The 27,726-nt window shown below is 47.0% G+C and overlaps 1 protein-coding gene across 6 annotated transcripts in view; it reads right to left on the reverse strand.

Annotated features, from left to right (window-relative positions):
• LOC121573463 (roquin-2) overlaps positions 1-26,678 on the reverse strand; it is a 43,020-nt gene extending 16,342 nt beyond the window's left edge. For 2 of the 6 annotated variants that reach the window (XM_045222513.1, XM_045222517.1), the window contains exons 1-10: positions 26,358-26,678; positions 18,658-19,044; positions 18,160-18,277; positions 16,667-16,900; positions 15,776-15,951; positions 4,048-4,248; positions 2,412-2,544; positions 1,345-1,463; positions 634-746; positions 1-245 (exon numbers count right to left, since the gene is read on the reverse strand). The exon at positions 1-245 is cut by the window's left edge and continues 52 nt beyond it. In XM_045222513.1, the coding sequence (XP_045078448.1) occupies positions 1-245; positions 634-746; positions 1,345-1,463; positions 2,412-2,544; positions 4,048-4,248; positions 15,776-15,951; positions 16,667-16,900; positions 18,160-18,277; positions 18,658-18,888 (1,570 nt within the window). In that variant the 5' untranslated portion in view covers positions 18,889-19,044; positions 26,358-26,678. Of the gene's footprint in view, positions 246-633; positions 747-1,344; positions 1,464-2,411; positions 2,545-4,047; positions 4,249-15,775; positions 15,952-16,666; positions 16,901-18,159; positions 18,278-18,657; positions 19,045-19,322; positions 19,546-20,705; positions 20,839-26,357 lie in introns of those variants that run through there. The other 4 variants (XM_045222516.1, XM_045222518.1, XM_045222515.1 and 1 more) reach the window with 4 other exon arrangements.
• Positions 26,679-27,726: the final 1,048 nt, after the last annotated feature.

Below are 27,726 nucleotides of genomic sequence, written 5' to 3' on the forward strand. Positions count from 1 at the left end.
CGTTGGGAACAGACCTCTCCCTCTTCATATTCTCCATCATATCCCCTCCCCTGGGGATGAGCTGGGGGTGTGTGGCCACCTCCGTTAGGGACCCTGACCCCCCCTTGTCTGAGCCCTTCAGTCCCCCAGTGCAAGCCTCCTCTCCTGAGTCATCCCCCTCCATACTCAGACCACTACCCATACTCCCTTGGGCCAGGGCGTAGGGCCGGCCCACGCCACTGATCTTCTTGTTTCTCATTCTGTTCCTTGAAAGGGGGAGGGAGAGGGTGGAGAGAGGGAGAGGGTGGAGAGAGGGATAGGGTGGAGAGAGGGGGGAACAGAGAGAGAGAGAGAGAGAGAGAGAGAGAGAGAGAGAGAGAGAGAGAGAGAGAGAGAGAGAGAGAGAGAGAGAGAGAGAGAGAGAGAGAGAGAGAGAGAGAGAGAGAGAGAGAGAGAGAGAGAGAGAGAGAGAGAGAGAGAGAGAGAGAGAGAGAGAGAGAGAAAAAGAGAAAAAGAGAGAAAAAGAGAGAAAAAGAGAGAAAAAGAGAGAGAATAAGAAAGGGTAGGTCGTTTAAGATTTTGTTCACAGAAAAGCTTTGATAAAAACTGTATATTGAGGTCTGTGTATCACAGTGTGGTGGTGTTCTCCCTCACGTCTCTAGCTCGTCCTGTGTGTGTGCGAAGGTGCAGTTGGATCCTCGGGGACAGCCCCCCTGCTGCCGGAGGTCTCGACACATACTGGTCTTATACTTGCTGTTGGCCTGTGGCTGCATGGAGAGGAGACAGACAACACACAATGTTACTGACAATAGCGAAAACACTGTGCTTGTTGAAGGGACATATCAATGTCTCTTACATTGTCTCTGTTGTACATTTAACAGGTGTATTACGTTTGCACGTGTGTACGTGCGTGTGCGATTTTGCACGCATGCGTGCATGCATGTGTGTGTGTGTGCGTGTGTGTGTGCGTACGTACGTGTGTGTGTGTGCGTACGTGTGTGTGTGTGTTCATACGTGCGTGTGCGTGTGTGTTTGTGCGTATGTGTGTGTGTGTGTACGTACGTGCGTGTGTGTGTGTGTGTGCGTACGTACGTGCGTGTGTGTTCATACGTGCGTGTGTGCGCGTGTGTGTTTGTGCGTACGTACGTGTGTGTGTGTGTGTGCGTACGTACGTACGTGTGTGTGTTCATACGTGCGTGTGCGTGTATGTGTGCATGTGTGTTTGTGCGTACGTGTGTGTGTGTGTGTGTGCGTACTTATGTGCATGTGTGTACGTGCGTGTGTTTGTTCATACATGCGTGTGTGTGTGTGTGTGTGTGTGTGTGTGTGTGTGTGTGTGTGTGTGTGTGATGTCCGGTCCTGTACCTGTGGTGTCTCGTGGTTCTTCTTACTGAAGTTGTGTATAAACTCCACCAGACCATGGACTACCACCTTCACCGCCAGCATCACACTCTCCAGCTCCTCCCACGACGGAGCTGCCGCATCTACACATACCAAAACACACATCCGATATCAACATCCCCGTCTCATTTTAGTCATTTAGCAGACGCTCTTATCCAGAGCGACTTACAGTTACTGAGTGCATACATACATCAACATCCCCCCGTCTTGTTTCTAAACAATATTATAGGGTCATAGTGTCTGCAGCTTCTAAACAAACCCACAAACATATACCACAGATACCTCCACCTGTCTCACTGCCCCGGTCTGTCCACCTGTCTCACTGCCCCGGTCTGTCCACCTGTCTCACTGCCCCGGTCTGTCCACCTGTCTCACTGCCCCGGTCTGTCCACCTGTCTCACTGCCCCGGTCTGTCCACCTGTCTCACTGCCCCGGTCTGTCCACCTGTCTCACTGCCCCGGTCTGTCCACCTGTCTCACTGCCCCGGTCTGTCCACCTGTCTCACTGCCCCCGGTCTGTCCACCTGTCTCACTGCCCCGGTCTGTCCACCTGTCTCACTGCCCCGGTCTGTCCACCTGTCTCACTGCCCCGGTCTGTCCACCTGTCTCACTGCCCCGGTCTGTCCATTTCTTAACAAGTCACAGTGGATGCACTGCTGGCGGTTTTCCACCCACTAAGTGAAAATGCATCAATGATGTATTATCATATTACCTCTTCTGTCCAGTACTATAATTGTTGATGGTCTAAACCAGGGTTTCCCAAACTCGGTCCTGGGGGCCCCCCCTGGGTACACGTTTTGGTTTTTGCCCTAGCACTACACAGCTGATTCAAATAACCAACTCATCATCAAGCTTTGGTTATTTGAATCCGCTGTGTAGTGCTAGGGCAAAAACCAAAACGTGCACCCAGGGGGGGCCCCAGGACCGAGTTTGGGAAACCCTGTTCTAAACCTCAAGGGAGCTGCATGGAGAAGCTGCTGGGTTCCCCAGGCCCTGGGCTGAAAGGTGTGGGTTGATCTGTACTGTGTCTACCTGGGATGTGGTCGATGTTGGCCAGTAGTTTCAGGTGTGGTCTGAGGCTGTTCAGATTGGCTGGGTCTCCTGTTCTCTGTAGAACTATCGTCAGCTCCTGGACACTCTTTGCAAAGGACTCTGGGGACTGGAGCTGGGGGAGTGACCATCAGACAAAATAAAGTTAGTGAAGAAACACATAACAACTCAATTACGAGTCATTTAATATGGTGGTACTGGTTCTACACTAAGGGTATTCAACCAGGGGTCTGCGGAGGTACTGCAGGAGATCCATTAAAATATTTTCTAAAATAAAAATACAAGTGACAAAAATAAATGTTTTATTTCAATGCTTTTATGAATATCGCTAGCAACAACAGAATAAACAAAATGTTTATGACATACCACCTACATTAGAAAAGAGGAGAATATCTTATTTCTAATGATGTCAACTTTATTTCTCAACTCCTAATATTGAGCAAATTACACTCATTGGAGTCAATTACACTTACTGGAGTATCTGACATAGGCTTTGAAAAAGCACCTGCTAATAGGCTACCAGTGCAGCATGTGCCGCTGGCTGCTGGTTAGCATTCTTGACTTGGACATTCATTTTTGCCAACACATGGCTAACCTTTGTTTAACCAGCTAAACAGCTGCTCTTAGTGAAAATGTGTTTGGAGTTACCTTTCTAGCTAATGGGCTAGAGTTTGGACCTACACTTCCTCTTCCAATTATTATGTGGGGAGGTCAAAGTAATGAAAAACTATCCACCAAATCTATTCATTTAAAAATGTTGATTACTTCTCCTTGCCATTATCATTCACCTGATGATAAGACAAGACGTGATACATGAGTTTTTGCTAACGTATGATGGGGGTCCCTAGGTCGCCACTTTGCCTGGGACAGTGGTCCTAACGTATGATGGGCGTCCCTAGGTCGCCACTTTGCCTGGGACAGTGGTCCTAACGTATGATGGGCGTCCCTAGGTCGCCACTTTGCCTGGGACAGTGGTCCTAACGTATGATGGGGGTCCCTAGGTCGCCACTTTGCCTGGGACTGTCACGCCCTCACTCAGGGGACGCTTATATGTTGAGTCAGGGTGTGTATATTTCCTTGTTGTGCTTTTTCTATGTTGTCGATCTAGTATGTGTGGATCTATGTTGGCCGGTGTGGTTCCCAATCAGAGGCAGCTGTCGCTCGTTGTCTCTGATTGGGGACCATACTTAGGCAGCCTATTGGCACTGTCTAGTTGTGGGATCTTGTTCCTTGTAAGGTATGTTGTGTGTTCTACCTTGGACTTCACGTTTCGTTTCCTTTGTTGTTTTGTCGTGTGTTTAAAGTTTAATAAACATGTACGCATATCACGCTGCGCCTTGGTCTGACCCGTCATTCAACGAACGTGACAGGGACGGTGGTCCCTGGGCAAGAAATGGTTAAAGACCGCTGCTTGAAGACACCGTACAAGTATAGCAGCTTAACGTACTATACAGTGAGAAAATAGCTGCAGTATGTCTCATAGTAATGCACGCATGGGGGGGTTAATGAATGAGCTTAAAGAGAACTAGTATGTGTGAGAAATCAGAGTTGATCTTGATCTTGTCCATCTTGATTAGTACAAGCCAGTAATACAGTGGTGTGGAGGCAGACAGCGTACCTTATCGATGATAGACTGCATGTGTGACTTGTGGATGAGGTCTCCATAGAGCAGAGAGGACCACTGTTCAGGAGAGATACGGAGCCCCGCCTCCATGGCGATGTGTACGATCTGGGCGTCATGCTCGCGACGCAGAGCCTCGTACGTACGGAACTCCTCCTTTAGCTGCATCAGCGACGAGTCCTCGTCACGCTTGGTCACCTGGGAGGGAGGGGAGGGGAGGTGAGGGAGGGGGAGGGGAGGGAGGGAGGGGAGGAGGTTGGGAGGTAGAGTGGAGGGAGGGAGTGAGGGAGGGGAGGAGGTTGGGAGGTAGGGTGGAGAGAGGGGGGAGGGAGGGAAGGAGGTTGGGAGGTAGGGGGGAGGTAGGTAGGGGAGGAATGGAGGTGGGGGGCATACAGTACAGTTAGAGACCTACACCCAATAAACCTGACTTGGCTTAACTCCAAACACATTCACATGACCTACAGTAACCCAGTGACCTACAGTAACCCAGTGACCTACAGTAACCCAGTGACCTACAGTAACCCAGTGACCTACAGTAACCCAGTGACCTACAGTAACCCAGTGACCTACAGTAACCCAGTGACCTACAGTAACCCAGTGACCTACAGTAACCCAGTGACCTACAGTAACCCAGTGACCTACAGTAACCAAGTGACCTACAGTAACCCAGTGACCTACAGTAACCCAGTGACCTACAGTAACCAAGTGACCTACAGTAACCCAGTGACCTACAGTAACCCAGTGACCTACAGCAACCCGGTAAACAGAATCACATCACTCTCATATGACTGGAAGACATTTGTGTTTTATTGCCTTGTGTCCTCACTCAAAACTCAAAACTCAGATCAGGTGTGAGAAACAGTTCCCCACTCAGAATCTGCCCTATGAGTAATCACCATAAGACACCAGGCCAGTCCCTCTGTGACTGTCCCTCTGTGACTGTGACTCTGTGACTGTCCCTCTGTGACTGTCCCTCTGTGAGTGTCCCTCTGTGACTGTCCCTCTGTGACTGTGACTCTGTGACTGTGACTCTGTGACTGTCCCTCTGTGACTGTCCCTCTGTGACTGTCCCTCTGTGACTGTCCCTCTGTGACTGTGACTCTGTGACTGTGACTCTGTGACTGTGACTCTGTGACTGCCATGCCAACCATGCCAACCATGCTTACAGGCTGGAGGACTCTGAATCAACACCTAGGCTATCTCTCACTTACACACACATCCACGAACGCACACATGCACACGCACGCACGTATGCACGCACACACAAACTCATACACTTCATCACTAGCAGACTGTTTCTTTCTATCACTGGGAGTTTTCAGAGGTTTATTTTATTTATTCATTATTATTTAACCTTTATTTAACCAGGTAAGCCAGTTAAGAACAAGTTCTCATTTACAACTGTGACCTGGCCAAGATAAAGCAAAGCAGTGCGATAAAAACAACAACACAGAGTTACATATGGGGTAAAACAAACATAGAGTCAAAAATACAACAGAAAATATATATACAGTGTGTGCAAATGTAGCAAGTTATGGAAGTAAGGCAATAAATAGGCCATAGTGTTAGGCCTACTGCTGCTAGGTAGCTCTCTCTCTGCTCTCCCCCTCCCCTCTGTCTGTCCTTGATTGCAGGAGTGAAGTCTGGTGTGCGGGAGTCAGGGTTCCAGCTGCAGCTCATTCACCATAATCACCTCAGCCTTTAAGACCCGGTCAAACTTTCCACTCATCGTCAGATCATAGTCAAGACAACCATATATTTGGAACCTGACTCCTGCCTCCGCTTCACTCCTGCCACCACCATCCTGCTCTTCCCTATCGGGCCTCTCCTTTGGACTCACCACGGACACTAGGACATTACGGTACCACCATCCTGCTCTTCCCTATCGGGCCTCTCCTTTGGACTCACCACGGACACTAGGACATTACGGTACCACACCTGCCCTGACCTGGATCTGTACCCTCCCTGTAACCTGGACTTGCTCTTCCCCATTTATTGGAAACCTGGACTATTGAACATTATAATAAACCTGTTAAAACTTCTCTGGCTTGGTGTACTTGTCTGCATTTGGGTTCTATCCAGTTAAATCATAACAGTATGATCTGACCAACATGAACCCAGCAGACAGTAGCTCGGATACCACCCCCAGAGTGCACTCAAATTTGGACTGCCATAGCCAATCAGGGCATTCTACTTGGCCAACATGATACCCTGTTTAAGACGATTGCTGAGGACAGTCAGGTGCTGCTTAATCAGGTTCAATTACTCACCAATCAAGTGTCTGCTCTTACTACCCCTTCAGCCCAGATCAGAGAGCCTTTTGTTCCTGCTCCAGAGCGCTATGACGGGAACATGGGAACCTGTGGCGATTTTTTGACTCAATGCTCGTTAGTGTTTGAACAACAGCCCCTCACCTACGCCTCAGAAAGAGCCCGTATTGCCTACCTTATCAACTCTACTAGCGGTTCCGCTCGTGCCTGGGGATCCGCGGTCTGGGAGAGTCAGTCGGACATTTGCAACGCTTATGTGGCCTTCACCACGGAGATGAGGAAGGTTTTTGACCACCCCGTACGAGGCAAGGAGGCTGCGAAACGGTTGTTTTCTCTTCGGCAGGGGGCTCGTAGTGTGGCGGAGATGGCAGTGGAGTTTCGGACTTTAGCAGCAGTGAGTGGTTGGAATGACGAGGCATTACAAGGAGTGTTCATCAATGCTTTGTCTGAGATTTTAAAGGATGAATTGGTGTCATATGATGAATCGCCTACGCTGGATAATCTTATTTCACTCACTATCAGGTTGGATAATCGGATTCGGGAGCGCCGCCGGGAGAGGAGTGTTAGTTCCAAGCAACCTGTCTGTCATCAACAAACTCCTCCCTGCATCGTCCCCTACGGAGAGAGCCGTGTCTTCCCGAGTCGATACGAGGAGCACTGAACCCGAAGCCATGGAGGTGGGTCGTGCACGGTTGTCCTCAGAGGAGCGTGCACGTCGTATTCAGGCTCGGGTCTGCCTGTGCATTGTGGAGAAGCTGGTCATTTCGTTCCTTCCTGCCCAGTTCGTCCGGGGAAAAGGGCCGGCTCATCATTTATGGGAGAAGTTTTGGTGAGCCGAGCAGCGGATTCTTCCTCTTCTCCCCGCATTCTGCTCCAGGCATCCCTCCAGTGGCAGTCCCAGAATTTCTCTGTTAGTGCGCTGATTGACTCTGGTGCCGAGTGAAGCTTTTTGGATAGAGAGTGGGCTCAACAAATGGATTTGGAGACTGTTCCTATGGACTGTCCGCTGCAGGCTAAGGGTCTAAATGGACAATTGTTGACCCGCATTACCCATCAGACTGTTCCTGTTTGTCTTAGAGTGTCGGGAAATCATCAGGAGAACATTCAATTCCATATTATCGACTGCCCACAGACTCCCCTGGTCCTTGGTATCCCCTGGCTCATAAAACACAATCCACACATTGATTGGGTGACAGGTAGCATTGTTTCATGGAGCACATTTTGTCATGTGAATTGTTTGTGTTCTGCTCAGACTCCTGCCAGTACTGTGCCTCAACCTCCACTGGAGTCCATGGATCTTTCTGCTGTTCCTGACGTGTATCATGACCTGGCATCCGTTTTCTGCAAACACAGAGCTACTTCTCTTCCTCCTCACCGGCCTTACGACTGCGCCATTGACCTCCAGCCAGGAGCCCCGCTCCCCAGCAGTCGCCTGTACAATCTCTCCCGGCCGGAGACGGAGGCTATGGAGAACTACATTCGGGACTCCTTGGCGGCAGGTATTATGCGTCCTTCCTCGTCACCTGTAGGAGCGGGATTCTTTTTGTTGCTAAGAAGGATAAGACCCTCAGACCCTGTATTGATTACCGTGGACTTAACAACATCACCATTAAGAACAAGTATTCTCTGCCTTTGATTAATTCTGCTTTTCCCCTCCTTCATGGTGCTACCATCTTTACGAAACTGGATCTACGAAATGCGTATCACCTGGTGCGCATTCGTAAGGGGTGATGAATGGAAGACTGCCTTCAACACACCCTTGGGACATTTTGAGTATCGGGTTATGCCTTTTGGGTTGTCTAATGCCCCTGCTGTTTTTCAGGCACTAGTCAATGATGTCCTTCGGGACATGTTGAATCGGTTTGTTTTTGTCTATCTGGATGATATCTTGATTTTCTCAGAGTCCTCCCAGGAACATGAACTGCATGTGCGCCAGGTGTTGCAAAGGTTGTTGGAGAACAAACTGTTTGTGAAGATGGAGAAATGTGAATTTCATGTGTCTGAGACCTCTTTTTGGGTTACATCATAGCTCAGGGGGAGCTGCGGATGGACCCAGCTAAGATCTCTGCTGTCACGGACTGGCCAGCTCCCTCTACCCGCAAAACAACTTCAACGATTCCTGGGGTTTGCGAACTTCTATAGGAGGTTCATCAAGGACTACAGCCGCATTGCGGCGCCACTCACCGCTCTCACCTCCATCTCACGACCGTTCGCTTGGAATGAAGGGGCCGAATCAGCGTTCGAAGAACTGAAACATCGCTTCGCCTCGGCTCCCATTCTGATGCAGCGGACCCCGACCGCCAGTTTGTCGTGGAGGTGGATGCATCCGACACTGGGGTAGGTGCAGTGTTGTCATAACGTTCTCCTGAAGATAATAAACTGCATCCCTGTGCTTTTCTCTCAAGGAAACTTTCTCAGGCAGAGAGGAATTATGATGTTGGAAATCGTGAACTGCTCGCCGTTAAGCTGGCTCTCGAGGAGTGGCGACATTGGTTGGAGGGGCGGAACAACCCTTCATCGTTTGGACGGATCATAAGAATCTGGCTTACCTCCAGTCAGCGAAGCAGCTCAACCCCCGTCAAGCCAGGTGGGCACTATTTTTTGGGAGATTCAATTTTTCTCTGTCTTACCGTCCTGGGTCACGCAGCGTCAAGCCTGACGCCCTGTCTCGTGTTCATTCGGCTGTTGATACTGGTAGTAACCCTGAACCCATTTTGCCTCCTACCTGCAGTATTGCAGTCATCACATGTGACATCGAGGGGATTGTTAGACAGGCTCAACATCATCAAGCTGACCCTGGGAGGGGTCCTCCTAACCGGATGTTTGTCCCTGAGTCTGCTCGCTCCCAGGTACTTCAGTGGGCTCACTCGTCTCCCCTTACCTGTCACCCTGGAGTTTCGCGGACCCTTGACTTTGTGCGACGGAAGTTCTGGTGGGCCACGATGGAGGCGGACACTCGAGCCTTCATTGCTGCTTGTACGGTATGTGCACGAAGTAAAAACTCCACCCAGGCCAGCGCTGGTCATCTACGACCTCTACCTATACCCAGCCGGCCCTGGTCGCATATCGCTATGGATTTTGTCACTGGACTTCCCCCCTCATCTGGTAAGACTGTCATTCTTACGGTGATTGATCGTTTTTCTAAGTTCGCTCATTTTTTGGCCCTACCTAAACTGCCCACTGCCAGAGAGACGGCTGATATTTTGGTTGAACATGTGTTCCGCTCTCATGGTCTACCCACGGATATTGTCTCTGACAGGGGTCCCCAGTTTGTCTCCCAGGTGTGGAAAGCTTTCTGTAAAGCTTTGGGCATTACATCCAGCCTGTCCTCTGGATATCACCCCCAGACCAACGGGCAAGCCGAGAGAGCGAACCAGGGAGATGGAGACCGCACTTCGCTGTGTCACTGGGTCTAACCCTGGGTCATGGAGCTCCATGCTCCCCTGGGTGGAATATGCTCATAACACCTTGACTAACGCTTCCTCTGGTTTGTCTCCTTTTCTGTGTGCTCTGGGTTATCAACCTCCCCTGTTCCCTTCCCAAGAGAGGGAACTTGCGGTACCCTCGGTGCAGTCCCACATGCGCCGCTGCTGCAAGGTCTGGAGGAAGGCCAGGGTAGCTCTGTCCCGAGCTTCGGCGTACATGCAGAGGCAAGCCAACCGTCACCGGTCCCAGGCTCCCGGTTACTCTCCTGGTCAAGAGGTATGGCTGAAGTCACGGGACCTTCCATTGAAGGTGGAGTCGAAGAAGATGGCGCCTCGTTTTATAGGACCGTTCAAGATACTGTCTATTGTTAACCCCTGCGCGGTTAAGCTACAGCTTCCTGCCTCCCTACGGGTTCATTCCACCTTTCATGTTTCCCAGATTAAGCCTGTGTCGGTTAGCCCTTTGTGCCCGCCCTCTCGTCCCCCTCCTCCGCCCAAGATCGTGGGTGGGGGTCCGGTCTACACTGTCCGGCGACTTCTGGATGTTCGCCGCCGGGGTCGTGGGTTTCCAGTACCTGGTGGATTGGGAGGGTTATGGTCCTGAGGAACGTTCCTGGGTGCCCAGGAGCTTCATTGTGGATCCTGCTCTGGTTCGTGAGTTTCTAGGTTACATCCTGATAAACCCTGTCGGCCGCCAGGTGGCGTCCGTAGAGGGGGTACTGTTAGGCCTACTGCTGCTAGGTAGCTCTCTCTCTGCTCTCCCCTCCCCCTCTGTCTGTCCTTGATTGCAGGAGTGAAGTCTGGTGTGCGGGAGTCAGGGTTCCAGCTGCAGCTCATTCACCATAATCACCTCAGCCTTTAAGACCCGGTCAAACTTTCCACTCATCGTCAGATCATAGTCAAGACAACCATATATTTGGAACCTGACTCCTGCCTCCGCTTCACTCCTGCCACCACCATCCTGCTCTTCCCTATCGGGCCTCTCCTTTGGACTCACCACGGACACTAGGACATTACGGTACCACCATCCTGCTCTTCCCTATCGGGCCTCTCCTTTGGACTCACCACGGACACTAGGACATTACGGTACCACACCTGCCCTGACCTGGATCTGTACCCTCCCTGTAACCTGGACTTGCTCTTCCCCATTTATTGGAAACCTGGACTATTGAACATTATAATAAACCTGTTAAAACTTCTCTGGCTTGGTGTACTTGTCTGCATTTGGGTTCTATCCAGTTAAATCATAACACATAGTGCAAAATAATTACAATTAGTATTAAAACTGGAATGATAGATGTGCAAGAGATTATGTGCAAATAGAGATACTAGGATGCAAATTAGCAAAATAAATAACAATATGGGGATGAGGTAGTTGGGTGGGCTAATTTCAGATGGGCTGTGTACAGGTGCAGTGATCGGTAAGGTGCTCTGACAACTGATGCTTAAAGTTAGTGAGGGAGATAAGAGTCTCCAGCTTCAGAGATTTTTGCAGTTCGTTCCAGTCATTGGCAGCAGAGAACTGGAAGGAATGGCGGCCAAAGGAGGTGTTGGCTTTGGGGATGACCAGTGAGATATACCTGCTGGAGCGCAGACTACGGGTGGGTGTTGCTATGGTGACCAATGAGCTAAGATAAGGCGGGGATTTGCCTAGCAGTGATTTATAGATGACCTGGAGCCAGTGGGTTTGGCGACAAATATGTAGTGAGGGCCAGCCAACAAGAGCGTACAGGTCACAGTGGTGGGTAGTATATGGGGCTTTGGTGACAAAACGGATGGCACTGTGATAGACTACATCCAATTTGCTGAGTAGAGTGTTGGAGGCTATTTTGTAAATGACATCGCCAAAGTCAAGGATCGGTAGGATAGTCAGTTTTACGAGGGCATGTTTGGCAGCATGAGTGAAGGAGGCTTTGTTGCGAAATAGGAAGCCGATTCTAGATTTAACTTTGAATTGGAGATGCTTAATGTGAGTCTGGAAGGAGAGTTTACAGTCTAACCAGACACCTAGGTATTTGTAGTTGCCCACATACTCTAGGTCAGACCCGTCGAGAGTAGTGATTCTAGTCGGGTGGGCGGGTGCCAGCAGCGTTCGATTGAAGAGCATGCATTTAGTTTTACTTGTGTTTAAGAGCAGTTGGAGGCTACGGAAGGAGTGTTGTATGGCATTGAAGCTCGTTTGGAGGTTTGTTAACACAGTGTCCAATGAAGGGTCAGATGTATACAAAATGGTGTCGTCTGCGTAGAGGTGGATCTGAGAATCACCAGCAGCAAGAGCGACATCATTGATATACACAGAGAAAAGAGTCGGCCCAAGAATTGAACCCTGTGGCACCCCCATAGAGACTGCCATAGGTCCAGACAACAGGCCCTCTGATTTGACACATTGAACTTTAGTTGAGAAGTAGTTGGTGAACCAGGCGAGGCAGTCATTTGAGAAACCAAGGCTATTTAGTCTGCCAATAAGAATGCGGTGGTTGACAGAGTCGAAAGCCTTGGCCAGGTCGATGAAGACGGCTGCACAGTACTGTCTATTATCGATTGCGGTTATAATATCGTTTAGCACCTTGAGCGTGCTTGAGGTGCACCCATGACCAGCTCGGAAACCGGATTGCATAGCGGTGAAGGTACGGTGTATCTCGAAATGGTCAGTGATCTGTTTGTTAACTTGGCTTTCAAAAACTTTCGAAAGGCAGGGCAGGATGGATATAGGTCTGTAACAGTTTGGATCTAGAGTGTCACCCCCTTTGAAGAGGGGGATGACCGCGGCAGCTTTCCAATCTCTGGGGATCTCAGACGTTACGAAAGAGACGTTGAACAGGCTAGAAATAGGGGTTGTGACAATTTCGGCGGCTAATTTTAGAAAGAAAGGATCCAGATTGTCTAGCCCAGATGATTTGTAGGGGTCCAGATTTTGCAGCTCTTTCAGAACATCAGCTGTCTGAATTTGTGTGAAGGAGAAGAGGGGGGGGGGCATGGGCAAGTTGCAGCAGAGGGTGCAGAGCTGGTGACCGGGGTAGTGGTAGCCAGGTGGAAAGCATGGCCAGCCGTAGCAAAATGCTTGTTGAAATTCTCGATTATTGTAGATTTATCGGTGGTGATAGTGTTTCCTAGCCTCAGTGCAGTGGGCAGCTGGGAGGAGGTGCTCTTATTCTCCATGGACTTTACAGTGTCCCAAAACCTTTTGGAGTTAGTGCTACAGGATGCACATTTCTGTTTGAAAAAGCTAGCCTTTGCTTTCCTAACTGCTTGTGTATATTGGTTTCTAACTTCCCTGAAAAGTTGCATATCGCGGGGGCTATTCGATGCTAATGCAGTACGCCACAGGATGTTTTTGTGCTGGTCAAGGGCAGTCAAGTCTGAGGAGAACCAGGGGCTATATATTTTCTTAGTTCAGATTTTTTTGAATGGGGCATGCTTATTTAAGATTGAGAGGAAAGCACTTTTAAAGAACAACCAGGCATCCTCTATTGACGGAATGAGATCGATATCTATCCAGGAAACCTGGGCCATGTCAATTAGGAAGGCCTGCTCGCTAAAGTGTTTTAGGGAGCGTTTGACAGTGATGACGGGTGGTCGTTTGACCGCGGACCCGTTACGGACGCAGGCAATAAGGCAGTGATCACTGAGATCCTGGTTGAAGACAGCGGAGGTGTATTTAGAGGGTAAGTTAGTCAGGATGATATCTATAAGGGTGCTCATGTTTATGGATTTAGGGTTGTACCTGGTAGGTTCCTTGATAATTTGTGTGAGATTGAGGCCATCTAGTTTGGATTATAGGATGGCCGGGGTGTTAAGCATATCCCAGTTTAGGTCACCAAGCAGTACGAACTCTGAGGATAGACGGGGGCAAGCAATTCACATATGGTGTCCAGGGCACAGCTGGGGGCTGAGGGGGGTCTGTAGCAAGCGGCAACAGTGAGAGACTTATTTCTGGAAAGGTGGATTTTTAGAAGTAGGAGCTCAAACTGTTTGGGCACAGACCTGGATAGTATGATAGACCTACAGTAGATTGCAACTCCACCCCCTTTTGCAGTTCTATCTAGACGGAAAATGTTGTAGTTGGGGATGGACATTTCTGAATTTTTGGTGGCCTTCCTAAGCCAGGATTCAGACACTGCTAGAACATCAGGGTTGGCGGAGTGTACTAACGCAGTGAATAACTCAAACTTAGGGAGGAGGCTTCTGATGTTAACATGCAAAAAACCAATGCTTTTACGGTTACAGAAGTCAACAAATGATAGCTCCTGGGGAGTAGGAGTGATACTGGGGGCTGCAGGGCCTGGGTTAACCTCTACATCACCAGAGGAACAGAGGAGGACTAGAATAAGGATACGGCTAAAGGCTTTAAGAACTGGTCTTCTAGTGCGTTGGGTAGAGAGAATAAAGGGGGCAGATTTCCTGGCGTTGTAGAATAGATTCAGGGCATTATGTACAGACAAGGATATGGAAGGATATGAGTACAGTGGAGGTAAACCTAAGAGTTGGGTAACAATGAAAGAGATAGCATCACTGGAGGCACCGATTGAGCCGGTCTCCGTGTGTATGGGGGGTGGAACAAAGGAACTATTTGAGGCAGTTTGAGAGGGACTTGGGGCTCTACAGTGAAATTCTATAATAAGAACTAACTGGAACAGCAATAGGCAAGGCATATTGACATGGGAGAGAGGCATAAAGCAATCACAGGTGTTATTCGAGAGAGCTAAGACAACAACTGGTAATGGCGATGAAAGTTTGGGCTGAGGCTAAACAGATAAACAGGACAGGGTAACGTGTAAAGGAACAGTCCAGCAGGCATCAGCTGTGCAGCTGAGTGATCATAAGGTCCAGTGAACAGCAATATGTGAGTCCGAGAGCAGTTCGAATTGGTGCTACAGCACAGGCTAGCAGGAAGCACGGCTGTTGTTTGCGTGTGCTAGCGGGCCGGGGCTAGCAGATGGATCTTCGTGGTCGTCGCAATGGGAAGCCTGTTGAAACCACAGACGATTACGTCGGCAGACCAGTCGTGATGGATCGGCGGGGCTCCGTGTCGACTCTAGGAGGTCCCGTCCGGTTGACAGAGAGGTAGATAGCCAGTAGATGGGCCTGGCTCGAGGCTAGCTCAAGACTAACTGGTGCTTGCTTCGGGGGCAGTAGTGATTAGCCAACAGCAACATCCATTCGGTTGCGGCTAGCTTGTTGTGATCCGGTGTTAATGTCCAATGATTCAGTTATTCCCACAGATAATCCGATGTTCTGGGTGAAAACCGCTAACGGTGGCTAATAGCAAGTAGCTAGTTAGCTGGCTAGCTAGTTTCAACTGGAGATTCTAGATAAAAGGTAAGTCAATAATAGAATCCGTTACACATTGAGTGAGGCGGGTTGCAGGAAAGTATATTTAGTAGAAGGGTGAAAAGTGTGATAGGGCCATATGTACGAAAAATACACAAAAAATACAAACAGGCTATTTACACGGACACACACAGAGTACACGACCGCACTGCTATGCCATCTTGGATTCATGCAGAGAGAGGACCATTTTGAGTCATTTCACGTGGAACATGTTTCCATTGGCAGCTAATTTGTCATAATTGGCAATATAAATCTAAACTAAAGATGTGAATTTGAAATCTCCCAGAGAGATTCAGGAACTCATGGTAAGTGACACTCAGAAGCTTTCTCCACTGCTGGGCATGATGAGTGGCAGAGGCAGAAGGTGGCTCTTCTTCAAAGTGCTTCATTGATCAAATGTGACTGGTGGTACCGTACAGCATGGTGCCTATTGATGTCTGTAGCACTTTTGTAAGATAAAGATTTTTTAGCACTATGATAAAACCGCTGAATCAGAGTACTTTCTATCACCCCTATATTAAAGCAAGACAGCCTGTACGCTACAACGATATGGAGACTGTTATCGATGTCAGTGACTTGTGTGTGTGTGCATGCATGTGTATGCGTGTGTGTGTATTTGCATGCCTATGTGCATCATAAGTGCATGTCAGCGCATACTATATACAACATAATATACCAATACAGTAGAATAAGTCTTACCTTAAAGCAGGAGGCCCTGTAGAGTAGCTGGACCACATGTCCTATGGAGGTCTTGGAGGCCTGAGGGAACCGAGCCTCCAGCTTCTGGACCACAAACAGCACCAGAACTTTCCTGGACAGAGCTAAGCCGTCCTCTAGAGCCAACAACACCAGCTTCAGAGCGTCCTCCTGCGTGGCTGTTTCAAACGACACACGCAACTGTCGTCATGTAGCTACATACTGCATAGTACTTATGAAGTACTACTATTACATACTGCATAGTACTAATGAAGTACTACTAGTACATATCAGTGGCCTTATGTTCCAATGGGGATGAAGAGGATTAAGTAATTATTTAAGTACTAGTACATACTACATAGTATCTGATATTACTATGCTGTATTATTGATATCACTATGCTTTATTTATGTATTATTATGCTTTGTGTTTTATGTTGTAAATGTGTCTGAAACTTTGTGTGCTGCTATTTTGGCCAGGTCTCTCTTGTAAAAGAGATTGTTAATCTCAATGAGACTAACCTGATAAAATAAAGGTACCAAAAAAAATAAAAGAATACATAATACATATAAGTACATATCTGACACTTCACCATTTATTTTACAGCAAGAGGGAATCCTATGACACTGTAGGAAATGATACTGTGTTCTACTGGTGTCCTCAGACTGGAAACCCAAAACTCAGATCAGGTGTGAGAAACAGAGTTCCCTCACTCAGGATCTGCCCTATAAGTAATCATTATAAGACACCATAGTGCTGCAGCATCATAGAACATAGCAGAGAGGGAGGATAGAGCATGGAGAGAAAAGCATGCTGAAGCATCATGTGATTGACAGGTGTATTATCCTATCACCCCAGTTTGTCATATGACTGAAAGGTGTATCATCCACTCACCAGGCCCCAGGAACTGGCATCCCCGTGCCCTGACTGCAGCCCACAGGTTAGCAGAGAGCTGCTGTGGGTTCTGGTGCTGCAGGATGAGCTCTGTAACGGTACGTTCCCCTAGCGACCTGCCCGCCCGCACCGCCCGCACCCGCCCCTCCTCCTCCACCAGCTGACAGTTGACGAGCGTCACTAGCTTCCTCTGCATGGGCCGACTGAGCATGCTCGGACTGAGGGTCACCACACCTGGATGAAGGAGAGGAAGGGGTCAAACGTCAGAAGACGGCGCCAGAAACATAAATACTGAAATACACACAAAAACGGACGATCGCACAGACACATGAACAGACACACAGACACAGACACACACACACACACTCACACACACTGACATACTACTACAGAGAGATTTTCCCACACTCTGTCATTGTTTACCAGAGCTAAAGTTTAATCCTAGTCTAAAACAAGTCTTTATGGGGATGGAGAAACTGTATTTATGTAGTTTGTTAGTGCTGCCGCAATAGAAAAAACCCTCTCTTCCTCTAATAAATGTCCCATAGCAGGACAAAGTGGTAACAAAAGTGTCTTAAAACCCTTTATTACAGTGAGTCTATAAAAGACCAGGGATGGATGACCACTGTCTCCTCTCCAATTCTGTGATCATCACAAAAACAGTTGACAGAGCTGCCGAGGAATTTAACTGCACTCTCAGCTTTCCAGGTGAATTACACCCAATAAACAGAGCAATTCCCCTCCGATATTGACTTTTAAAAGCATTGATGGGAAAACAGGACTGGGCTCAAGGTCTACCGCCCGTCACACACCCAGCGTTTTATAGGTCCTGGGAGAAGGATTTTCCATCCTCCACCCTGCAATAATTGCTACAGATAATATACTCTACAATATACTGTTTATCTGAGAATGAGGTATAATAAAATATGCAATATGAAATTACATGCAGGGCAAAGTCATATTGTTAGTTTCACTTCTTTACATTTTGTCAATTTACTTTTTTGTTGTCTAATCTAATCTTGTCATCTAATTAAATGATTCCTTTAAATGAAACTAATTCAACTCAAACTACTTTCGACACAGCTCATTACATTTCCTGTTGATGTAATGTGGGGTTTCAGGCTTTGTGTTGGTGTGGGGGACACATGTTCCGTCTGACCTTACAGAGTGCATGGGTTTCCTGGGTCTAGCTGCTCCTACATGCTCTGATGCAAATGTTCCCACCACAGTAAGCTCAGACCCTGACAATAACAGGAAATGCTGTGTTCCTCTAACCTAAACATCAACTACACACACTCATACACACCCACACACACACACGTACACTGCTCTGAGCTCAGTGTCCCCTCAGAAGGAAGAAACCCACTGTGCTGAACACAGGGTCACCAGTAGAGAGCACCTCTTTGTCTGGAAACACACACACGGACACAGACACGCACATGCACACACACACATACAGATGCATTTATCACCACATTTCGGTGTTCTGGTACCTTTTCCTCCACTGATGGGTTTGAGGTAGAGAGCCAGCTCCTCCACACACACCCTGCACACCTCATAGTGATCTACCTCCACAGCACTGCTCAGAGACACAGGCTGGGACTCCACAGCCTGGGAACACACAACATCATCAACATTATCATCACAATCATCATCATCATTATCATTATCATCATTATCACCCCAATCATCACCATCATTATCACCCCAATAATCCCAATCATCATCATCATTATCACCCCAATCATCCCAATCATCATCATCATTATCACCCCAATCATCCCAATCATCATCATCATTATCACCCCAATCATCCCAATCATCATCATCACCCCAATCATCATTATCATTACAATCATCATTATCATCACAATCATCATTATCATTATCATCACAATCATCATTATCATTATCGTCATCATCGTCATCAGAAGAAGAAGAACCACAACAACAATAACAACAAAAACAACAACAAGACGTGCTGTACCCACCTGAGCTCCCACCAGCTGTAGCAGGGCACAGTTGACTGGCAGGAGGTCGATGTCAGTGCTGATGGCAGTCTGGTCGAAGGGGCAGGCCTTGCGGTGCAGCTTGTGCAGACAGGTCTTACACACGGTGTGTGAGCAGCCCAGACTGATGGGCTTGTGGCCGTTGCTGTCAAACTCGTTGTAGCAGATGGGGCAGGAGAGGAACTCTGTCCATTGGGCCGCCTGCACTGGCATCCTGCTGCCTGTCCTGACTGCTGTCACCTCTGGAGGGTGCTGTCTTGCTCAGAGGGATCGCATGCCACCACGCCCCGACAGCTCACTTACAACTGGTGGAGAACCAGGTGCAATGCTCCATAGATCTGTCCCCTAGTGGCTATAGATGATCAGAATCTGGGAAAATAAAGTAGAGCGGTGAGCGGTTATCTCGCCACACTTTTTCTTTCTTTGCCTCAATCTCACTCTCTTCTACACCTCTCTCATCCACTGCCCACTACCATCTCTAACAGAGGTGGTTTGCTGAACCACGCTCTCATGATGAGTAACCTTGTCCTGAGACCCGAAGACTTGTGTTAACTCCCTGGTCTAATGCATAGGCTTTAGCTCAGCGGGCTAACACAGTCTTAGGGAACACAGGCACCATGAAATTAGAACCCCAGTTGGTCACACACCCACAACCCCACCCATTCTGCCGCAGCTCCACCGTCTCTCTGATGCTTTCCCTGCCAGTCCATCATGCCTCCTCCTGGGCAAGCTGGTGGAGAGGCCTCCCTTGGCTGGCTACAGACCCTGGAGGTGCTCTGCCATGGAATGGTCCTATCAGTCTGATTTACACACTGACTGAGTACCAGGCCAGATTTGCACCTCTCTCTCTCTCTCTCACTCTCTCTCTCTCACTATGCACTCCGCTACAGGGCACAAGATTATAAATACTCAGAGTGAAACCCAAGACAGCAACAGGATCAGTATGGGCACAGAGAGAGAGACAGGGATTGAACCAGAATCAGGTTTTACGGGAGACGTAGATATGGCGAAGCTCCTTTAAGCCCAGGAAGCAGCCATTTAACTTGCCATTAACCAGCTTTTCAAGCTTAATAATGTCAAAACACGTTAGTTACTGACCAAATATGGAGTTTCGATTAGCAGCTATAGTCATGTACTGCTGTCACAGCCGGTATGTACTTCCAAAAAAGGTCTAAATAAAAAGTTACATGCAACCAAAAAAATGCCTCTTCGGCAGCTCCTTTGTATTGTAGATTTGTAGGCAGTAAAATGAGTGCTGTCCAGGATCCATGGGACGTGAGCGATTGGAAGTACATACCGGCCGTGACGGCAGTACATGACGATTGTTAAGATTGAAATGCTGGTGAATGGCAAGTTGAATGGCTGCTTCCTGGGCTTAAAGGAGATTCGCCATATAAACGTCTCCAGTAAAGCCAGATTCTGGTTCAGACAGAGACAGAGAGAATATGCTCATACAGCCAGTTGTAGCCAAATGGATAAGGATCATTGCTGCAGTGGATCTGGCCAATAAGCAAGTCTGTGCAAGGCTTTAGTTTAGACCATGAGGTTCTGTACAAAGCAGTAAAAGCACCCGGGAGCCACGACAGAAATAACTTTCCTGCATGCAACAGCTGCACCGACAGACCAGCAACTGCTGGGTGGAACCAACTGCTCCATCATCACCCCTCATCCAATGCATGGCATGAGGATGTTGCATCAGGCAGGCCCAGAGATGGCTCTACAAGGCTAAACCTGTACTGTCTTACTGTCATGCTGAGTTCAGTTATGCAACAAAGGAATGCACTGCTGTTCACAATCAATCATTGTGCAAAGAGAGGGAGACACCATGCACCTTGACCCCAAGGATAGGAAAGTGTGCGTGTGTGCGCGCCTTCGCGTGTGTAACTAGAAAATGCCATCATGTTGTAAAAACAATAATTTAACTCAACTCAAGAATCTCAGCCAACTCGAAAATGAAACGTTGCATAAATTATAAACATGCCTACAATTCTATCTACTAAAAGATCAAGCAGGTCAAGCTTTTTCCCCACCAAATGATGCACCATCCAAATGGCCCAGTGTGCGCGGTGTCCACATAGCCTCTCCGGCGTGGACAACTCAGTGATGATCTTGGCGTCATGTTTCCGCGAGGGTGCTCATTCTGAATATAACGCCACGAGCTTCACGCAACAGTTGAGCTCAGTCACTGGCTCGCTGACCAAAGTGAAAATGCAAGTAAAGGCTACAGGGGGAACATTTTTGGAGAGCTGAAGTTAGATTTGTTGACGTGCCGAAGCCACTGGGTGGGGAAACCGCAAATATAATTTCAACCACAGTGAGTGATTCAGTGTCACGTTGAAACCACCTCTTCCTGACTGTAAACTACAGCGACATATCCTGTTGTTCGCGGCAGATTGACTACGGCGGCATTTTCTGAGCTAAACTGATCAAGACGCACCTCCAACAACAATACATAAAACCTCACAGAATTACAATTTCTCTCGACCAGTGACATATGGGCTTTTTAGGTGAGCGCTGATGGCGCCCTTTGATAAGCAGTGCCCACTTTGCCAAAGGCAGGGGCGCAAAATATTTTGCTTGTCCATTCCCAGCGCGCCTCTCCAGGGTGCTGTTGGAGAGAAGCATCTCTGCAGCGCTCCAGCAAACGTTCCTTCCAAAAAAGTTTCTAACATAAATCATGTAGCAGATATAGGATATGGTATAAATAGAATGTGGCCTTTTCTGTAGCCTACAGGCTGGAGATAAAATTTATGTCAATGTAATTAGACGGACACTTTTTACACCATGCAGGTTTCTCCGATCAAATAGCCTTACCTAAATGACGCTCAATCAAATAAAAAATGGTCAGGTCAAAGTAAAATGGACAATATGGAATGGACAATCACAACTGTTGTCCAAGAGTTTCACCCCATTGTCATGGTCAGTTGTTTCAAGTTTGTATCCGTACATTTTTGACAAGCTGATCATAGCGAAGAAGAAAAGACTTCTGCATTTCCCGCGGTGTATACAAATAGGCTCGCGATAACTCCTGATAAAAGTTGGGTAGCTGATATTCAGAGCCCACATGGATGGGCATTCATAAAATGCCATTGCAGGCCGACATGGTAGGCTACACCCCAGTAAGCAAGAGCCGACATCTTTTGGATGTATTTTTTTGGTCTCCTGACATCGTTTTATGGTGTTTTACAAACGGTATGCTTACCACATAGATGGGCATTCATACAATTACATTTCAGAGAACACTGTAGGCTACACCGCAGTAAGCAAGGGTAGATGCCTTTTGGACGTCTTTTTTTGGTGCAGTTCCTGACCAGCCTTGATTTCCATATCCACCGACATTGGTTTTTGGTCTGGTCCAGACCAAATCTGAACCAATCATAGACATCTATGTTTGGTTCAGATTTTGTCCGGTCTGGACCAGCCTTGATTTGGCCCAAATATAGACATCTATAAATTACTTATTTTCAACTTTCATCAAGAACCAAAAATGAGCCTGATTTCAACATCCGGAAAATACATATTTTCAACATCCATAAAATATATTTTTCAACGTCCTGGAAAATATGTATTTTAAACATACGGAAAATACCTTTTCACCTTTCATTCAGAACCTAAATTGAACCTAACTTCAACTTCTGGAAAATACGTATTTTAGATGTCTTATATACGTCTTACTGGGGCTATTCTAGCTTTGCGGGAGGCCGCATTCTTTGGTCTCGCCTTAGGCGGCAGAACCGTAAGGACCTGCCCTGATCTCCTCGTGATATACAATCTTATACAATCAGTAACAGATGTGATAAACTATATATAAACAAGAGGAAATGGCATGTTCATCATCTGGTGACTACTGTGGGTGAAAAAAGGGGATATCTGTCCTCCTACACACACGCACCCACACACAGTCTTCCACCAGAAGATAATTTACATTTAACATGTGGCTCTACCCATTTGGCTCTACAGTCATGGTCAAAAGTTTTGAGAATGACACAAATACTAATTTTCACAAAGTCTGCTGCCTCAGTTTTGATGATGGCAATTTGCATATACTCCAGAATGTCATGAAGAGTGATCAGATGAATTGCAATTAATTGCAAAGTCCCTCTTTGCCATGAAAATGAACTTAATCCCCAAAAAACATTTCCACTGCATTTCAGCCCTGCCACAAAAGGACCAGCTGCCATCATGTCAGTGATTCTCTCGTTAACACAGGTGAGAGCGTTGACTAGGACAAGGCTGGAGATCAATCTGTCATGCTGATTGAGTTAGAATAACTCTTAAAAGGAGGGTGGTGCTTGAAATCATTGTTCGTCCTCTGTTAATCATGGTTACCTGCAAGGAAACACGTGCCGTCATCATTGCTTTGCACAAAAAGGGCTTCACAGGCAAGGATATTGCTGCTAGTAAGATTGCACCTAAATCAACCATTTATCGGATCATCAAGAACTTCAAGGAGAGAGGTTCAATTGTTGTGAAGAAGGCGTCAGGGTGCCCAAGAAAGTCCAGCAAGCGCCAGGACCGTCTCCTAAAGTTGATTCAGCTGCGGGATCGGGGCACCACCAGTGCAGAGCTTGCTCAGGAATGGCAGCAGACAGATGTGAGTGCATCTGCACGCACAGTGAGGCAAAGACTTTTGGAGCATGGCCTGGTGTCAAGAAGGGCAGCAAAGAAGCCACTTATCTCCAGGAAAAACATCAGGGACAGACTGATATTCTGCAAAAGGTACAGGGATTGGACTGCTTAGGACAAGGGTAAAGTCATTTTCTCTGATGAATCCCCTTTTTCCGATTGTTTGGGGCATCCGGAAAACACCTTGTCTGGAGAAGACAAGGTGAGCGCTACCATCAGTCCTGTGTCATGTCAACAGTAAAGCATCCTGAGACCATTCATGTGTGGAGTTGCTTCTCAGCCAAGGGAGTGGGCTCACTCACAATTTTGCCTAAGAATACAGCCATGAATAAAGAATGATACCAACACATCCTCCGAGAGCAACTTCTCCCAACCATCTAAGAACAGTTTGGTGATGACCAATGCCTTTTCCAGCATGATGGAGCACCTTGCCAAAGGAAAAAGTGATAACTAAGTGGCTCGGGAACAAAACATCAACATTTTGGGTCCATGGCCAGGAAACTCCCCAGACCTTAATCCCATTGAGAACTTGTGGTCGATCCTCAAGAAGCGGGTGGACAAACAAAACCCCACAAATTCTGACAAACTCCAAGCATTGATTATGCAAGAATGGGCTGCCATCAGTCAGGATGTGGCCCAGAAGTTAATTGACTGCATGCCAGGGTGGATTACAGAGGTCTTGAAAAAGAGGGGTCAACACTGCAAATATTGAGTCTTTGCATTAACTTAATGTAATTGTCAATAAAAGCCTTTGACACTTATGGAATGCTTGTAATTATACTTCAGTATACCATAGTAACATCTGACAAAAATATCTCATAACACTGAAGCAGCGAACTTTGTGAAGACCAATACTTGTGTCATTCTCAAAACTTTTGACCACGACTGTACACATTTGGCCCCTTACATTTGGCTCTCCTCACACATACTGTATGTCCCAGTCAGTCCTCACATGGCCCCATAGAGTTCCCTGTTGGCTCCTGAAGAGTCCCCTATGTGCCTCAACAGAACAGCAGATGTTCTACAACCTAAAGGACTTCCTGGCATTCTAAATGGATCATCATTGAGTCTGCTGATGGACAGGCTCTCATGTTAGCCGGTCCTCCTCCCCCCTTTGCCCCCCTTCCATTTGGGCAGGGGTAGAACCTGAACCCCTGGAATGTGAGAAGCAGTAAATACATGCATGGCTTTAAGGTAAGATTACATCAGCATGACCCCAGCATTGGAACATCCTGTTCTAGACTATAGGATAGCTCCAGTATTAGTGCTATTGGAGGCTGGAAATAACTTTTAGAAGTGTGTGTGTGAGAAAGAGAAAGAGAGGGAGAGAGAGAGAGTGAGTGAGAGAGAGCGAGAGAGAGAGAGAGAGAGAGCGTGTGCACACGTGCATGCATGCATGTGTGTGTGCGTGTGTGTGTGCGTGTGTGTGTGTGAGCACAAGTGTGTGTGCGAGCGTGCATGCGTGTGTGTTGGGGGGTATTTTCCTGTAAAGAGGACAGCTGGGCTTGTCCTGCATCAGTGAACCCTGCTGGTCCAGACATGGCCTTAGGACACCAGTCTCCCCACCACTCTGACTATACCAACCAGGCCCTCAGAGTACAATACAGTACAGTACATTACAACCAGTGACATATAACAGGGCTGAGATTCACACAAAAATGTGGTGGGCAATGGAATTTAGAATATGGAATATGGAACATTGCCAGCAGAGTGGGCTTCAATGAGTCACAGTCATTACTGTCTGTTTGAGTCATGAAACAAGACCGCCACAAACCTAATCACTATTCCCTCACTACCCCCTGAATGAGTAGTTCAATATTATATTCCTCTGGATGGTATAGCTTGCTCTTTGCTCGGAACCCCTCATCATCTGAGAAATAGAATCATGGTCCTTTCAAAACAAACTGTTTGTAGGAAAAACAACAAAACAAGCTTACTTCCTCTTCCTGTGCTCAAAAATAACAAAAGTGTTTATTTCTTGTTGTTGTTTATCAGTTTGGATTTTTATTCTGAGGTCAACATTTCACAATTGAATTTGTAGATTGACTTTCAAACATAATCCATATCTCAGGGTTAATATTAGACTATTCAATTAAAAATGAACCATTTGTTATGCTCATCTGGGAACAGAATAACTGCAGTCCTCTATAAACACAGCTAGAAGTACATTTTTACAATTCTGCGCATGTGACAAATACAATTTGATTTGATTTATATGCTATACATCAGGCTGTATTCATTTAGATTAAAGAAGGCCTTTTCAGAGTGTATTCAGCCTGGCATCAATACGTTGGCGGTGGGTGGGTGGCACTGGCACATATCACTCGCGATAGATCTGACTGTACACGGAAGTAGCTGCAACAGTAATTCTTGGAGCCTGCATTTTGATATGCAACTTCATTGGACAGCCAGTTTATGTAACATTGTCTAACATTAATCTGTTGATGCCTCTGTGCAAAGAGACTCATTGAATAATAGCCTCGGCTTAATAGATTAGGGGTCTTGTTGACAATTTCGAAGACAATTGTTCTTGGTTTCCATCCCTGACTGCATATATATCCACAAATATATTGAAATACATACAGATAGACCTATCCTGAAGAAATCGAGCATGGCTCCTAAATGTAGTAATGGTACCCCATAATAAATTATCTGCCTGTAGATATGATGGAATGAGAACAGTTGCCAACTACTTTAACTGGGGATGGACTCGATCATCAGAAGCGCGCCTATAATGTCGTGACACTTTGCTCTATTTTCAATAGATGAAGTTGTAATTGTGAATTTGGTCTATTTCTCATGCCAGTTACAAGCAGCCGTTATGGGTTGTGGATGTTGACTTCATGATGACAAAACTGGGCTGCACTTACGATGCATAAATATGAATTCCCCTAAATAACATTTTCTGTCACAAATATTTCCCAAATCAATTGCATTTACTACATTATTTCCCATCCAAATTGCACAGCCATACGCCCAGCGTTTTAGCAGCATGAAACACAACAAAATCATAATTGGACAACCAGCTGAAAGTCGCGCCTCTTTCTGTCACTTACCTTAGGCACTGTAACGGAGTACTATAATGATCATGTATTTATCGTCCAAGAGAGCAAACGGAAAAAACATCAGCAGCTGTTGCTATGGAACAGCAGCAACCAACTAAATTATATAGATGCCGCATTGAAAACTGTCATTTCAGCACATCAAATGACAGTTATTTACTCCAATTTCTATATTCATTTTCCAGTCTACGCGACTTGTTCGCTCAGGTAGCCTATCCTCCCTCGGTTTGACAACTAGGTACAACGATCGTGTGTACTGTATCACTCCGCTTCCCGTTTTTGAACTGCGTGCGGGGGGGTAGGCGCGTCTTGATCAGCCGGAGAGTTTCGGGTTAAAATGAGCGTAACTAAATAATATATATTGAAAATGTACCTCGAAACCTTATTTATAATGGTTGTATGTATGTGGTACTATTTTCATATTATGGGCAAGGATATAGACGTAAAGGGGCAAAGCCGGAACAAGCCGCTTTTCGAGGCGTGGGTCGCATCGTTTTTAAAGAGACAGGGGGATGCGATAGGACTGCTAGACGCAATGCTCCGAGCTGGTTTTGGCGCTATAATGACAGACACCTATCGAATTGACCGTCTCACTGTCTCTGCTTGCTAATCTCATTTGTCTAACAGTATAATCTAATGCAAGAAAAAGTGCAGTGCATTCAGAATGTTTCTAGCATTCAGTAAGACATCTGTTATTACTGTGTCATGATTATGATTGTAGCCTACCTATAATAACCTGATTCAATAATGGAAGGGTCCTAAACAGAACTTCACACACTCACACAAACGCACGCACATGCACACACACACACACACACACACACACACACACACACACACACACACACACACACACACACACACACACACACACACACACACACACACACACACACACACACACACACTACTCCCTTTTACAGTCACTCAGTGTCCCTCTCAGTACTCTGGGGGGACCATGAGGATGAGAGAATTGTTGGGTTGCACTGAGCTGAGCGTGGCTGACATTTCTCGAGCAAAGGGATAAAAGAGAAAGAGGAGAGAGTGACTGAGAGAGAGAGCAAGGAGGCAAGAGAGAGCAAGGAAACCCTCTCAGACATGCTGGAGTATCCACTCATACAGTGTAGATGCTTAGTGAGGTACACAGAGGACTCAGGTCATATACCCGGGCATACCACCGACTCCCTCACTCTATATGTCTTACCCATGCAGAACACATACCCTACAGACCAACACACAAAAACACCAACATATTATAGAGCACTCATTTACACAAAAAACATATTGATTAATACATTCCATTCCTACGCACACAAACACATTCCAGGATTACGTGTCATGGAGAATGACTATGTCTACAAGT

The sequence above is a fragment of the Coregonus clupeaformis genome, chromosome 9 (assembly GCF_020615455.1).
Source record: "Coregonus clupeaformis isolate EN_2021a chromosome 9, ASM2061545v1, whole genome shotgun sequence".
In the NCBI taxonomy this organism is placed as follows: Eukaryota; Metazoa; Chordata; class Actinopteri; order Salmoniformes; family Salmonidae; genus Coregonus; species Coregonus clupeaformis.